Source organism: Eptatretus burgeri, chromosome 2 (assembly GCF_056783735.1).
Source record: "Eptatretus burgeri isolate ZD-2024b chromosome 2, Ebu_testis_v1, whole genome shotgun sequence".
In the NCBI taxonomy this organism is placed as follows: domain Eukaryota; kingdom Metazoa; phylum Chordata; class Myxini; order Myxiniformes; family Myxinidae; genus Eptatretus; species Eptatretus burgeri.
This window is the reverse complement of record NC_140962.1, coordinates 62,065,007-62,081,850: the sequence shown is the minus strand read 5'-3', so window position 1 is coordinate 62,081,850 and position 16,844 is coordinate 62,065,007. Positions and strand designations below refer to the sequence as shown.

Here is a 16,844-nt window from a genome sequence, read left to right as displayed (position 1 = left end):
GGAAACATTAGCGAAAGGATTGCCTTCTTTGAATGTGCCATGAATCTTTGATTGCCATGCGGGGGATGCTGCTTGATAATAATTAGTTGGGGTTTAAGGTAAGGAATCGTACGTGCAACCCCCTCGTAATATCTCCCTGCGTGAGGCACCAAGGTGAGGCCTAAGCGAAGAGAGAGAAGGGGTGGAGCTTGGATCTCCTCCTGAGGGGCAGAGCCATGGATCACCTCCGAAGGTGGCGGAGTTTCGTCAGCCCGAGAAGGGTGGAGTTTTGGGTTTTCCAAGGAGAATTGGAGTCATCTCTCAGGAGAGTTGATTGGGCACGAAGCAAAGGAGAGAGGAGAATTGGGATTGCATGAAGAGAGTTGGTGCATGACCTCAAAATATTGTCAGGTCGGGCCAGATCAGATCTGTGACTTGCTACAGGTATCATGTAAACCTGTTCTAACCTGTTTCATGGTCAGGTTGTCGGTGACTCAACCGTTTCCCCCACCAAGTTTTCTGGTGAGGAGTGTGCATGATATGGACACCCAGCAGGATTAAAAACAAAACCTGTCAAAGGTTTGTGAGCCAACGGCCATCAATATCTCGTGCCCAACTGTGTCTGCGGACATCGTCCTGCAGTTGGGTTACTTTTTTTAGGAGGTTGGTGGCAGGATTTGCACTCCGGCCACTGTAAAACCATTCACTCCGCAAAACACAAAAAAAAACAGTAAGGCAAATTGAAAACCCACTCCATGGGAGTACCTCCTATACAGCTGCCCTCCGCAGGGCAGGTCCTTCAGTACCCCCACTCTTTGATGATAGGAGGAAACCCACGGGGTAACCTTCCCAGGTCAGATTGTGGTAGTGTGTTTTGGGGTGGTGTTGAGATGTCATCTACCAGACGGCAGTCTCCTTGGGTTAACCTGAGGCGGTCGCTTCCGATGGGTGCTTGGAAGGTCCTATTCTGAAGAGAGGATGATCACCTGTCTCTGTTATCATCTGAGCTCAAGCATTTGAACAATGGTATTGCAGCACTCTCTGAGGTTCGGAGACTAGATAATGGTGAAATCATGGCGGGAGGTTACATTTACTATTGGTCTGGTCGCTCTGATGGTTAACATACCCAAAGAGTTGCTGTAGCTGTGTCCAATAAGCTGATTCCAATTTTAATTGAGGTAACACTGGTCAAGAGTGTATTATGCGATGAAGCATTCGTCACTCCTTGGGTGTTGCTTCCCTGGTCTCTGCATATGCTCTGACTGAGGCAAGTGATATCACTGTGAAGGACGCATTCTATGCCACGTTTGAGTCTGTGGTTGGTCAGTGCCCCAGGCGAGATACTCTTCTCATCTTGGGGGATTGCAATGCATCAACTGGAACAGATAGGGATGGTTATGAGACATGTGTTGGTCTGCATGGGTCTGGAACTGTGAACCAGAGAAGCAAGAAATTTATTAACTTTGCAAGAAGTCATGGAATTAGGGTGGCTGGTTCATGCTTTCAGTGCCCACAGGCTCCATCGCTGGACTTCATATGCCAACACTGGTGGAGACACCAAAGGAGATTAACCTTGTGCTCGTTGATGGTCAATGCAGGATGATCCAGAACTGCAGGGTCGACTGGCGTGCTCAGTTCCTCAATACCGATCAGAGGTTTGTGCTAGCAACTCTGAAGTTGCAGCTTAAATCCGGGAGAATGGTACCATCCCAGCCTAAGCTGGATGTTGCAAAACTCAAGGATGAGTGGGTAGTTGAGGAGTATGTGAAGAGGCTGAGTGTGGATTTGGGGGTTTGAGTGCTTTGGGGAATCCTGAAGAGTTGAGGAGTGCCATCAAGGCCACCATCCTTGATGTGGCAAGTGGATGTCATGGAACTCACTGGAGGGTGAAGAATTATTTTGTCTCTCAAGGGACAATGGATACCATTGACCAGAGTTGCAGGGCCAGGCTTATTGGCAAAGCTAAGCTGTTCAGGGAGTTGAAGCATCGAGCTGTACGTGCGCTGAGGGTGGACAAGGAGGCCTATGTGCGAGGAATCTGTGAGGGGGTGGAGCATCACCTGTGGTCAAGTGATTCTCATCCTGCCTACATGGGAATTCATGCATTGCGTTCCTCCAAGCCCGTCTTTCCATCTACCACATTTAGAGCGGAGGGTGAAGGGCTCTTGGACAGAGGAGACCGAAGTGAAGGCCTGCTGGGCTAGTTACTTTGAGCGGTTGTACCAGGCTGATCCACCAGGTGTCGAGTTGGATGTCAGGGGTGTTACTATCCCTATTTCTGACCGTCCAGTCAACTGTTCCACCTTCATTTGTGGAAACACAGGCTGCGGTGAACCGGTTGAAATTGGGTAAAGGTCTTGAGATCTGTGGCATCCATGCTGAACTTGGGAAAGCCACATTTACAACCTGGCCTCCAAAGCCTGTCGCCGACTGGGAATCCTCCGTCGTGCAAAGTCCTTCCTCGGCTCACCTGAGCTCCTGACGACATAAAAAGCTTTTTGTCCACAACCTGATGGAGTACTGCTCTCCCCTCTGGGCTGGTGCTCCTGCTTCTCACCTTTCTCGGCTTCACGTTGTGGAGACCAAGGCATTTCGGATTATTGGTTTCTGCCGCGATGAGGTTGAGTCTTTGGGCCTCTCACTCTCTTACTGCAGGCAGATCGGTGGTCTTTCTGTCTTCTACCGCTTCCTTTCCCGTCTTGCCCCCCCCCTGCTCTGTCTGCGATGTGCCCCCTCCCCCCCCCACATATTTCCGCAGGGTGCTCAAGGTCCGCCAGCAACCCCATTCTGGTAAAACTACAAAATTCACGAATCACTGCTCACCTTCACTCTTTGATTCCTCTTTTTCCCACCTTTGGAATGAACTCCCAAACTCTTCAATGCCATTCTTCCCTCCAGGCCTTAAAAGCAGCTGTTCACCACCACCTCTTATCATCCCCCATCCAAAACCTCGATCTTTTCTACCCCCGTTAATCCACCCCAAACCCACTTCCTTCAAATTACCTGCATTCCTTCCTGAAATTCCCTGTAATGTCCATCTTGTATTCCCCGTGTTCCCCTCTCCATCCCTCTCCTCTCCACAGATCTAATGTCTCTGTTCCCCACGGTTTTGTCCTTCCTTCTCCTGCCCCTCTTGCTGTGCGTTGTGTATTATCTCTCATATGAGCCTCGACAATGTATACAAAAAAAAAACAAAATAATAATAATAATAATGTTAATTAATTAAATTTAACGTCTTTCTATTTTTTTTAAATCTAAATATCTCCTTCATTTAATAGATCTATAAATATATTGTTGCAGACACAGGGTCGGGAGCGAAGACCAAGAGGAGTGAACTACCTCAGGTTCCCACTAGACTCTCCAGAATCGCAGGCCATCACACACGAATAACTTTGTGATGCGGCAGGTCGCTAATCGACCGTGAATGCCAATAACTTGACCATTCTTCCCTCCATTGGCGTATTGACCATGTGACTTAGGGTCCTCTGTCTAATAAATACCGTTTACTGAAAGGTCACGTGGTCTAATTACTGGGGGACACGCCCTCGGTACACACTTGCTCAAACTGGATCACCTTACCAGATCACATGCAGCCGAGTGGGATTGCCAAGCACGTAATGGCTCGGAAACAGATCGTTGGGGGACAACGTCCTGGCTAAACGATGTGCGAGCCATGCTGGACCAATGATAGAAAACACGAAAACGAGCTGGGAACATTTCTATACAAAGCATTTATTTACAATCAAGTGAGGAAAAGTATATGGCACATTGAATGGGGGTTTATTTTTATGTGCAGCAGGGATAGCAAGGAATTTGTGGGGTGCGGAAAAAGACAAGCAATCTTAAGCCCCTGTCACACCTTGACGTTTTAGCCAGCGTAGGCCGACGTATGAAAAATTTGGCGAATGCGCTGGCATACGTCGAATATGTTATGGGTAAGTTTTGTATACATTAAGAGCACGCTGAAGCATGCTGGCATACGTCGGAGTACGCCGAGCTCGTCGACAAAATTTGTGCATGCACAAAATTTGTCGACATGCTCGGCGTATGACTCACACGTTCCACATGCGCTGGCCATAAGTTGTAGGCACGTTATGCGATCGTTGACACACATTACTTGTAAGTTACTCACAAGTCGAAATACGTCGAGGTAATGTCTAGCGTACCCGAAACATATTTCTAACCTATGAGTAACGTGCTTTGAACCTATGTGTAACGTATCTCCAATGCATATTGACGTATGTAGATGTATTTAACGCCTTCCGGACGACCACAGAACTTACTGAACGTGTTTCTAACTTACAGCTACCATATAATGGCGTATTGGCAGCGTTTAGGGGAATTGGTGTATAAAATGGAGTTCACAGGAGGAACCCGTTAGTGTTCCAGACTCCATGGTGAGCAGATGTCCATGTCATCCGAGAGATGGAGGATCTGGCAAGGCTGAGACAAGAATACCTACTAGCTGTCCTCCAACATCAACATGACCTCATCAATTTGACACTGTACCAGTTGCATGCCAATAGAGCCAGGAGAAGAAGAGGTGAACGGAGGAGAAGGAACTAGGTGACCTCTCCGTCAGAGGGTGAGCGTGATGGGGAGGGTGTGGGTGATGATGGATCCTCCTTGCGTCCGCGTCCACGGCCACGGCCAGGAGACTTCTTGGCAGCATTCTTCGAAGTTTTCTTCGGCATGACGGTGATGTTGACACTTCGCTGTCTCGTGCGGTTATGATTTGAATCATAGCCTTTTAATAGGCTACGCCACATGATCGTCGGCGATACGCTGCCGTGCTATGCATAAGTCAGACTATCGTTGGGCATAAGTTGTGAACGCCGACAACACGCTAAGCATTCGTTGGTATGTTATCTATAAGTTATCAAAACGTTCTGTGTATGTTACTAATACGTTATGCAACGTCCAACTCGTTAATATACACCCAAAATTGAAAAAAAACATCAATAGTTCAGCGTACGCCAGCGTTTTAGATAAATTTTGATACGTTGCCATACGCTGGCTAAAACGTCAAGGTGTGACAGGGGCTTTACCAAAGCAGACACAGAGCAGAGTTATCCCATTATATCTTATACAATCTTAATTTATGGTAGGACAGGTGCCATCTCACACATACTACACACACACACACACACACACACACACACACACACACACACACACACACACACACACCCAAAGAAGATTGCATAGCCAGTGAGAAAGAAAGCAGGTGAGGATAAACGACCTCTCAATACCTGGTGTGGTCAGCAGACTAACGCAACACAGAGCACTGAGGAAGAGGTAGGTGGGTGGAATACTGGTTGTGTCTAAGGTGTGAGAGTGGGCAGTGTGGTGTACTACATTGTGGGGGGTGCAGTGTCGTGCCAGAGGAAAATGAGATTGCAAGTCAGCAATAATGTTCTTTATGCGTCCAATGAAGATAAGATAGAGGGGTGGATAGAGAGAGAGAGAGAGAGAGAGAGAGAGAGAGAGAGAGAGAGAGAGAGAGAGAGAGAGAGAGAGAGAGAGAGAGAGAGAGAGAGAGAGAGAGAGAGAGAGAGAGAGAGAGAGAGAGAGAAGAATAGATGGGTAAGGAGAAAGATCTCGAACCTCACTGCGTAAAGGTCTGTAAGTGTATTGTGTACCTCCGTGGGACGCTCTGCCTGAGCATTCCCACCTCGTGATGTGGCGCGTTATCTCCTGCTTAATTACTTTGCCAAGGTTCGTGGCAATGTGTGCTCCGCACTGGTCTGTATGGCTGCACGGGAATGGCGGAATGTCAACAAAACAGCAGGGAGTCTCGGCAGTCGCCCTGGATCAGGTTATCAAAGAAGAAGCACATTCTGTCAATCACACACAAATAGTGAGACAGGGAGCGAAGCGAAGAGGCGAGAGGCAAGTGAAGAGGCTCTAACAGCTCCACGTTACTTCCTTTATAAGCCCGGGGTGAAGGGTGTGGTGATCACCGGAAAGCGACGCGCTGTGGTCCGAATCCTGCTCCTCTATTGGGACACAGCGGACCTAGCCATGCCCTGCCAGGCTCTGGGACCGGAAACCGTTTCAGTTGCTCACCCGCTTCAGCACGGGTCGGAGGCCCTGACTCAACATAGGGCATGCTCCCTGAGCCAGCACCCCGGCCCTGAATGTGCTCCGAGTGCAGTCTGAATGTCGAATAGCAACGGACTTTCCCTGCCACACACAGCCCCCTCATGAGCCAAAATACACACCCGCCCCCAAACCAAACTCCTGAATTGCCCTTCTTGTGACCCCTCCTCATTGCCCCTGATCTTGCCGTGGTCTGGCGACTGGATGAGGGTTGTGTCAATTCCGGATGCTCACCCGGGACGTCCCCGGTGAGATGCGGTCGATCTATTAACATATGTTGCCTGGTCAAGCATCGCACGGTGCTGAGGACAATCCGAGTCATGCGGTGCCGAGGACAAATCGAGTCGTACGGTGTTCCTCAAAATAGAATGGCGATTAGTAGTGATGCAGAGGTACGAGGGGTGCGGGAATATTTTTTCCTGTGTGCGGGCGGTGTTTCTGGTCAAAGTGGTGAAGCTTGGTGAGCGAGGTGTGAAGTAAGGTGAGGTGCCGGTTGGGAATTGGCGTGCAGATTTGAACGAAATAATGGAGTGCGATGCGTGGGTGGTATAATGTGTCGTAGAGTGGTGTGGTGGAACTGAGCCACGGGAGGCATCGTGGTGTGCTCATTATCAATTGACTATTGAATGGCGTGTGTGCTTGCATGGTTGTTATGTACATTGTATAAAAGGAAAGGGTTGGAGTAGGAATCACAATATGAGTTAGAGAGTTACGAGACCCATACAATGCACTTCGCCTCGTTAACCCACTAGACATGAGGGGAGGACTAACAGCATGAAGACTAATGAAATAACTTCCTGGGGATCACTGTATGTTGGGTGCCATTGCCTTAGAGGCATGCGCTTTTTCAGAACCGCAACAAACTAATATATATATATATATATATATATATATATATATATATATATATATATATATATATATATATATATATATATATATATATATATATATATATATATATATATATATATATACAGTGGGGAGAACAAGTATTTGAGACACTGCCAATTTTGCAGGTTTTCCCACTTACAAAGCATGTAGAGGTCTGTAATTTTTATCATAGGTACACTTCAACTGTGAAAGACGGAATCTAAAACAAAAATCCTGAAAATCACATTGTATGATTTTTAAATAATTAATTTGCATTTTATTGCATGAAATAAGTATTTGATACATCAGAAAAACAGAACTTAATATTTGGTACAGAAACCTTTGTTTGCAATTACAGAGATCAGACGTTTCCTATAGTTCTTAACCAGGTTTGCACAGACTGCAGCAGGGATTTTGGCCCACTCCTCCAAACAGATCTTCTCCAGATCCTTCATGTTTCGGGGCTGTTGCTGGGCAACACAGACTTTCAGCTCCCTCCAAAGATTTTCTATTGGGTTCAGGTCTGGAAACTGGCTAGGCCACTCCAGAACCTTGAGATGCTTCTTACGGAGCCACTCCATAGTTGCCGTGGCTGTGTGTTTCGGGTCGTTGTCATGCTGGAAGACCCAGCCACGCCCCATATTCAATGCTCTTGTTGAGGTAAGGAGGTTGTTGGCCAAAATCTCGCGATACATGGCCCCATCCATCCTCCCCTCAATACGGTGCAGTCGTCCTGTCCCCTTTGCAGAAAAGCATCCACAAAGAATGATGCTTCCATCTCCATGCTTCACGGTTGGGATGGTGTTCTTGGGGTTGTACTCATCCTTCTTCTTCCTCCAAACACGGCGAGTGGAGTTTAAACCAAAAAGCTCTATTTTGGTCTCATCAGACCACATGACCTTCTCCCATTCCTCCTCTGGATCATCCAGATGGTCATTGGCAAACTTCAGACGGGCCTGGACATGCGCTGGCTTGAGCAGAGGGACCTTGCGTGCGCTGCAGGATTTTCATCCATGACGGCGTAGTGTGTTACTTATGGTTTTCTTTGATACTGTGGTCCTAGCTCTCTTCAGGTCATTGACCAGGTCCTGCCGTGTCGTTCTGGGCTGATCCCTCACCTTTCTCGTGATCATCGAGGCTCCACGAGGTGAGATCTTGCATGGAGCCCCAGACCGAGGGAGATTGATTGTTATCTTGAACTTCTTCCATTTTCTAATAATTGCGCCAACAGTTGTTGCCTTCTCACCAAGCTGCTTGCCTATTGTCCTGTAGCCCATCCCAGCCTTGTGCAAGTCTACAATTTTGTCCCTGATGTCCTGAGACAGCTCTCTGGTCTTGCCCATTGTGGAGAGGTTGGAGTCTGATTGATTGAGTGTGAACAGCTGTCTTTTATGCAGATAACAAGTTCAAACAGGTGCAGTTAATACAGGTAATGAGTGGAGAATGGGAGGGCTTCTTAAAGACAAAACTAACAGGTCTGTAAGAGCCAGAATTCTTACTGGTTGGTAGGTGATCAAATACTTATTTCATGCAATAAAATACGAATTAATTATTTTAAAATCGTACAATGTGATTTTCAGGATTTTTGTTTTAGATTCCGTCTTTCACAGTTGAAGGGTACCTATGATAAAAATTACAGACCTCTACGTGCTTTGTAAGTGGGAAAACCTGCAAAATCAGCAGTGTATCAAATACTTGTTCTCCCCACTGCATAGATATATATGTTCAACCAATAATATTAATTAAATAATTGACCTCACCAAAATAATTCATTGTTATTTTATCAAATGCAGTGCAATACGAACTTGTTTACATGAAAACCAACCAAACTTAGATAAAAGATGATGATCGAGTCTCAAGATATTCTCACAAGACCCAATCAAACAATCCGCCAAATATCCTCTCCTTTTTTTTGTATGCATTGTCAAAGCTCGTATGAGAGCGAACACAAAACGCACAGCAAGGGGGGCATGAGACAAGAGGGGTGGGAGAGGGAAAGACAAAACAATGGGGAACAGAGACATTAGGAGATCTGTGGAAGGGAGAGGGACAGGCCAGGTAACACGGAGTATACAAGATGGACATTACAGGGGCTTTCAGGAAGGAAAGCAGGGCATTTGAAGGGTGTGGATTTGGGGTGGATTAAGTGGCGTAGAAAAGATAATGTTTTTGAACGGGGGAAGATAAGAGATGGTGGTGGTTAACAGCTGTTTTTAAGTCCTGGAGGGAATATTGGGATTGAAGAGTGTGAGAGTTTATTCCAAAGGTGGGAAAACAGAGTAATGAAAGAGTGAAGGTGAGCAGTAATTTGTGATTTTGGTAGTTTTACCAGAAGGGGATTGCTGGCAGACCTTGAGCGCCCTGCGGAAATATGGGCAGGACATCACAGACAGTGGGGCAAGACCGGAGAGGAGACAGTAAGCGACTTGTAAGCGAAAGTAAGCGAAACGACTTGTAAGCCTCAGATAACTAAAACCGATAACTGTTTGCTGGAACACTGCCTGGCACCAGCAAAAATCCTATACTTGTATGAGTTCTTATGAAGCTGAAGAATCCAGAAAAGCCAAGGAATACAAAGATTTACCTCTTTATATTGAATAACGAAATTATGAACTAAAACTTCCTGATGCTCAGAGATAATATCTTGGAGTGATTTATGACAAGGAACATATGTGCTCTTACCTATACTGGTGAAAGTAACAGTATCAATGCCTAACTCTCTTAATAAAACCTCCACATAAAACTTTTTATAAACCACAACACAATTATTAGCAGCTTTATTCGCTGGAACTAAAATGTAGCTATCATGGAGATCACAAATGTCTTTACAAACACTCGGTTTGTTTAGCACTGGTTTGGACCGACCCAGTGAAAGCAATACCCGACCCCTAAAAAACTTAATCCTATTATCCAGGACTTCTATAACTCTGTCAAACCATGCAATGAAACTGTTTACAGATAACTTAAACTTGTATTTTGTTAACAAAATTAGAGACAGACTCCACAATTGAAGACCAAATGTAGCTCCAAGATTGAGTTAATGGTTTCCTGTATTTAGTTCCCATTTCCATCATATCCCGAATTTCAATTTTACTAATTATATTCAAATCCACAGAAACTACATGTCCACAAGGACCACATTAAAAAAAAGGAGAAGACGAACTTGCACAGTCAGTTTCCAAAATGTCCTTTACCATATCTATACTAAGAGTTCAAAGAAATTTCCCATAATTGAAAAAGGATTGTCCTTTGGTCTTAGTGAAAGTGAAATAAACCTTCAATGGGGTTCGCTCCCCAACTTTATCTGGTAATAAACTCTCTACACCAGTATCCCTAAAATAGCATGAAGCTGAAGCCTATCTACCTTCTTTCTGGCAAAATCACAAATCAAGAACTCGCGGATCCCATAAACTTTGGGAGTAGACTTCTTCACCAGAACTCTGCGACAAAGAGCTTCGATCAAAAACGAGCACATGTCATACGAACCTGAAAAACTCCAGAGAATATTAGCAAAGACTTGTTTGAACCATGACCTCGTGTGCTACTTGCGATTCCACCACATGCAACACCACCATGCATTGACATGTCCAAGCGAGTAAAGGCCAGTTTTGGTCCATCCGTCCAGTGTTGCAGTCTTCATCGGCATGGGATCGACATATATATATATATATATATATATATATATATATATATATATATATATATATATATATATATATATATGTATATATGTATATATGTATATATGTATATATGTATATATGTATATATGTATATATATATATATATATATATATATATATATATATATATATATATATATATATATATATATATATATATATATATATATATATATATATATATATATATATATATATATATATAAAAAGGAGAAGACGAACTTGCACAGTCAGTTTCCAAAATGTCCTTTACCATATCTATACTAAGAGTTCAAAGAAATTTCCCATAATTGAAAAAGGATTGTCCTTTGGTCTTAGTGAAAGTGAAATAAACCTTCAATGGGGTTTATTTATGTATAAATATATGTATGTATGTATAACATTTTCCAGAATGTATAAATATATGTATGTATGTACTATATGTACTATATATATATATATATATATATATATATATATATATATATATATATATATATATATACACACACACACACACACACACACACACACACACACACACACACACACACACACACACACACACACACACACACACACACACACACACACACACACACACACACACACACACACACACACACACACACACACACACACACACACACAAACACACACACACATCTCTGGAAAAAAATAAGAGACCACTCCAAAAAAATTTTAAATCAGCATCTCCACATGTATGGCAGCCATTCCACTCCAGTGTCTGTTGAATTCCAACACAGGCACACCTCATTCTACTTAGTGAGGTACTGATTAGGTGATCACCTGAACCGAATCTTATTTAACAAGGAAAAGTATAAAAACCACTGCTGTGGTCATCACTATCCTCTTGCAATAGGACCAGCTGGATGGCAAAAACAGTGCTAGTCGTACCTCAAAAGTAATTGGAATCAAAAAAATTACTATTCACCGTGCCAAAAGAGTTGAAAAGAAAAGTTTTGAGTGAGGAAAAGAAGGGTTCAATTCTGGCTTTACTGGCAGAGGGATACAGTGAGCGTCACGTTGCTTCCATCCGTAAAATTTCAAAGACAGCGGTTCATAAGAACAAGGTGAAGCAGTAGACATTGGGGACAACAAAGCTACAGACTGTCAGAAAGGCGAAAACGACTTCCACTGAGCGAGATGACAGCCAACTCATTCGAATGTAGACAACTCTGTCAAGAGCCCACCACACTCCACTCTAACTGCAGTACACCGAGGGATGGGCTTGGATGAACGCAATGCATGAATTCCCCTGTAAGCAGGATGAGAATCACTTGGTCACAGGTGATACTCAACCGTAGAGGACTGGAGTAAGATCATCTTCTCTGAGTCCAATTTTCAGCCTTGTCCAACACCTGGTTGCCTAATGGTTAGACGGAGAGCTGGAGAGGCCGACAAGCCACAGTGTCTCGCATCCACTGTGAAATTTGGTGGAGGATCGGTGATGATCTGGGGGTGCTTCAGGAAGGCTGGAATCGGGCAGATTTGTCTTTGTGAAGGACTCATGAATCAAGCCACGTACAAGGTTCTCCTGGAAGAACACTTGCTCCCTTCTGCTCTGACAATGTTCCCCAACTCTGAGGATTGGTTTTTTCCAGCAGGACAATGCTCCATGCCACACAGCAAGGTCAATCAAGGTGTGGATGGAGGACCATCAGATCAAGACCCTGTCATGGCCAGCCCAATCTCCAGACCTGAACCCCATTGAAAACCTCTGGAATGTGATCAAGAGGAAGATGGATGGTCACAAGCCATCAAACAAAGCCGAGCTGCTTGAATTTTTATGTCAGGAGTGGTAACAAGTCACCTGACAGCAATGTGAAAGACTGGTGGAGAGCATACAAAGACGCATGAAAGCTGTGATTGAAAATCAGAGTTATTCCACAAAATATTGATTTCTGAACTCTTCCTAAGTAAAAACATGAGTCTTGTGTTGTTAAAAAATGAATATGAACTTGTTTTGTTTGTATTATTTGAGGTCTGAAAACACTGAATCTTTGTTGTTATTTTGACCAGTTGTCATTTTCTGCAAATAAATGCTCTAAATAACAATCTTTTTATTCGGAATTTGGGAGAAATGTTGTCAGTAGTTTATAGAATAAAACAAAAATGTTCATTTTACTCAAACACATTCCTATAAATAGTAAAACTAAATAATTTTGCAATGGTCTCAATTTTTTCCAGAGCTGTATATGTATATATGTAAATATTTCTACACACACATGATGTCCTCACCCATTAATAATCTTTTGACAGACTGGGCTGTATGTATCACTTTGTACTCTTTGTTTGTTAACGGTTGGAATTTCAACATACAGGACTTATAAACGTCACAGCCTCTTGAGCTAGTTACGGGCCAAAGAACCATGGCGATTAACCATGTACTCAGGTAATTCAGATACTTTCAAAACTAACCATCGTCTTCATCGGTCATCACAGCATCGGCCACGTATACTGTGATGGTTTGCAATAATTCCATCATAACAATGCTTACCCCAAGCGCCTTGCAGATGAGGCACAGCTCTGGCAATGCACTGGGTTTTGAAAACCATACGTAGTGGTGGCAGCACCTTCTGCAGGTGTCGAGCCAATATCCTGAACACTTGTCTGCAGAGCCAGCTCCAAGAGCAGTTCTTCAGGCAGGTTAGCGTAGTAAGTGAAGTCCTCAGCACCCAACATCGGCGTTTTCTGCCTCCACAAAAGTGCACATTTTCAATCAATATAAGCTGTTGGAGCTGATTGGGTGCCCCGACCTCTTTCCTCCAATGAAAACAAGGATAGCTTTGATGTTTTAAAGTTTTTGATTGGAGGAAAGAAATTGGTATGCCAAGTTACCCAATCAGCCAATGCATTCATGTAAACCAATCAAGACAGGGGATTGTGAATGGCTTCCTCGTTTCATAACCTCCGGCACCAAAGGTGAAGGAGGTTATGTTTTCATCCCTTTCTGTGTGTTTGTTTGTTGCTTGACGAAAAAATTTGAAATTTTTGTTCTTGCCAAGTGTGTTGGTCTGTAGCGTTTGTCTCTCTGTTTGTTTGTTTGATTGTCACACGATTTTTGGCCACAGTTTTCAAGCAATCGTTTTGAATTTTTTTGTTTGTTTAGGTGACTGACCAAGGACAGCAACACTAAATTTTGGTGAAGATCCAAATCCAGATCCGGATCTGAGAATTTTTAAAGTGATTCTTCACCATTGAGAGATTGGGCCAAAAACGATATATAGCACAATATCTCAAAAGGTTATGGATGGATTCACACAAAACTTGGTGGACAGGTTTGGAGTGCTGTAAGGAAAAACTATTTCAATTTTGGTGAAGATCAGAATCTATATCTGGATACAAGAATTATTTAATTTGTAACTGATTCTTCACCACTGAGAGATGGGGCACAAAATTATGTTGCGTGATATCTCAAAAAGTTGAGGATGGATTCGCATGAAACTTGGTGGACAGGTTGGGTGTGTGACAAGGACTAATTGTTTCGATTTTGATGAAGATCTGAGTCGGGTCTGGATTCGAGAATTTCTCAATTCTTCACCTTTGAGAGATGGGAACAGAAATGATATGGAGCACAATATCTCAAAAGGTTATGGATGGGTTCACACAAAACTTAGTGAAATGGTTAGGAGTGCCACGCGGAAGAAGTGGTTCAATTTTGGTGAAGATCTGAATCCAGATCTGGATACGAGAATTATTTAATTTTTAAACATGTAGAAAAGGGCAAAAAACGATATTGCATGATATCTCAAGAAGTTGAGGATGAAACTTGGTGGGCAGGTTGGGTGCATGACAAGGACTAATCAATTCGATTTTGGTGAAGATCTGAATACGGATCTGGATTCGAGAATTTTTTAGGTGATTCTTCACCATTGAGAGATGGGGCCAAAAACCATGTGTAGCATGTTATCTCTAAAAGTTGTGGATGACTTGTGACAAAGTGAGGTGGAAGAGTTGGTTAGGTGATAAGAACAAGCTGATTCGATTTTGGTGAAGGTCCAGAATCGATCCGACCTTCAGTGGCATACAAAATGTTAACTATTCACCCTGGCGGAGGTATGTTCTCTACTGAGTGCCATTCCTTTTCATCAAGTTGTCACTTGATGAGTGATTTTTTCATGTCTTGTTGTTTGTGTACAGGATATCTCAAAAAGTTGTTCACATCCAGATGAAGTTTCGTGGACAGTTTCGGTGTGTGACAAGGACAAGCTGATTAGATTTTGGTGAAGATCCAGATCTGGATCCGACTCCAAGAATTTTTCAAGTGATTCTTCACCATTGAAAGATCACACCAAAAACTATACATAGCATGATATCTCAAAAAGTTGTAGACGGATTCAGACGAAACTTGGTGGACATGTTGGATGTGTGACAAGAAAGAACTGATTCAATTTTGATGAAGATCTGAATCCGACTCTGCATAAGATAATTATTTAATTTTTGAAGTGATTCCTCAATGTTGAGAGATTGGACCCAAAACGATATATAGCACAATGTCTCAAAAAGCTGTGAACGGATACGGACGAAACTTGGTGGACATGTTGCTTGTGTGACAAGGGAGAATTGATTTAATATTGGTGAAGATCCGAATCCGAATCTGAGTACGAGGATAATTTAATTTTAAAAGTGATTCTTCACCATTGAGAGATAGGGCCAAAAAACGATATTGTACTGTGTAGCATGATATTTCAAAAATGTATTGGGCCCGATATGTTCTCGTGGATGAGGTATTGTGTGGCGGAGGTATGCGCTCCACCGAGTGCCCTTCTAGTTTAGCATGCATTTGCACAATGGCTCGTTTGTTTCATGGGATTATATTTGCGCAGTTTTTACTCTATTGGATCACATTCCGTGGGATCTCACACAAACCATGAGCTTTGTAAAGTATTATAGGTCTCTCATATTGTAGCTAGCACATATCTCTCTCTACTGATGGTTCTTCCAAAGAATCTGACATTTTAGGACGTGTTGCTTTTAGGACGTGACATTTAGAACATGAGTAGTCATCACTCATGAGAAGCACAAACCAGTACAGTATGTCTATTCCTATATAATATATACCACCGTATAATATAGAAGCAACAGCTACATTGCTTTGAACAGCAAATTAATGTCAACTCTAAGTCCTGAAATGTCATCACTAACCATGAGATAATCTTTAAAATAACATCCAAACAACGATGTGTAATCAAGGCAAATACCTACATGGTCTCAGAGATCTCATTGACTATCATCAAATTGATACCTGGAGAAATCATTCCATTTCTGATCACTAATTTTTCAGTCTGTCTGTTTGATGTTTTGCCCAAGGGTAGGTCTGTACACTTCCAAATCAGTTTATTGGCAAGGATAACACTGAGTGGTTTGCCATTTCCTTCCCAGCAGTAAATAGGGCAGGGGTTTGAAATTCAACCAGCAGGTTGGCAATAAATTTCCTGCGTTTGTGAGGATGCTGTGGGATCTTGAACATCTAACAGAAACAAATGCTAGCAGATGGATCTCCATGTTGATGTCCCATCCCTCCTCGGGATGGCACAATCTTTGAAGCAACTACTCTATAACCCCCCACCCCCCCCCGGGAAATGTATTTCAAAACAGACCAATAAATGGTGGTTTTCCTTCAAAATAAAGATTTTTCTTTGCTACGCAATCAAAAAGCACACAGACACAAAACGCACCTTGTGTGGAGCTCTTTCCTTGTGGTTGCTCGATACACTGTTTATGTTCTTGGCTTATTTCGGCCAGTGAGAGTGATCTGGGTATCCAGGAATAGTACATTAAGTGGTTTGACTGCTGAGTGACAGAGACAGCAATGGGGCATGAAAGTGAGAAGGAATGGTACAAAATAAATCAAAGCGAAACTGGATTTTACCTGTTTTTTCAATGCTCTATACAGGTCTATATTTTAAGCCCACATTGTAATGTTTATTTCCAAAATGTGGTCAAAGATTTTCTTTCTGGCAGAAGCTTCAATTGGTACGCAGTTCAAAGGGAAGACACTCAACTTTCAAAGCCTTAGGACTACAACTGATAACTCAAAAATACTACACTTCTACTAACCCGACTGCCAAAGCAAGTCCTATACTCGCAGTTTCGTCATGGCCAGAGATCTTGTGTTGGGCCACAGAAAACGTTAAAAAAGACATCCTGAAATCATACCTCAAGAAGATCGACATTGACACCAAATCCCAGGAGGAAAAGACC

General features: G+C 43.2%; 1 protein-coding gene across 1 annotated transcript in view; it reads right to left on the bottom strand.

Moving 5' to 3' along the window:
• LOC147032158 (ankyrin repeat and SOCS box protein 2-like) overlaps positions 1-16,416 on the bottom strand; it is an 80,710-nt gene extending 64,294 nt beyond the window's left edge. The window contains exons 1-2 of the mRNA XM_085869510.1: positions 16,319-16,416; positions 13,138-13,331 (exon numbers count right to left, since the gene is read on the bottom strand). Coding sequence (XP_085725636.1) covers positions 13,138-13,322 — 185 coding nt within the window. The 5' untranslated portion in view covers positions 13,323-13,331; positions 16,319-16,416. The remainder of the gene's footprint in view (positions 1-13,137; positions 13,332-16,318) is intronic.
• Between the last annotated feature and the right edge of the window lie 428 nt (positions 16,417-16,844).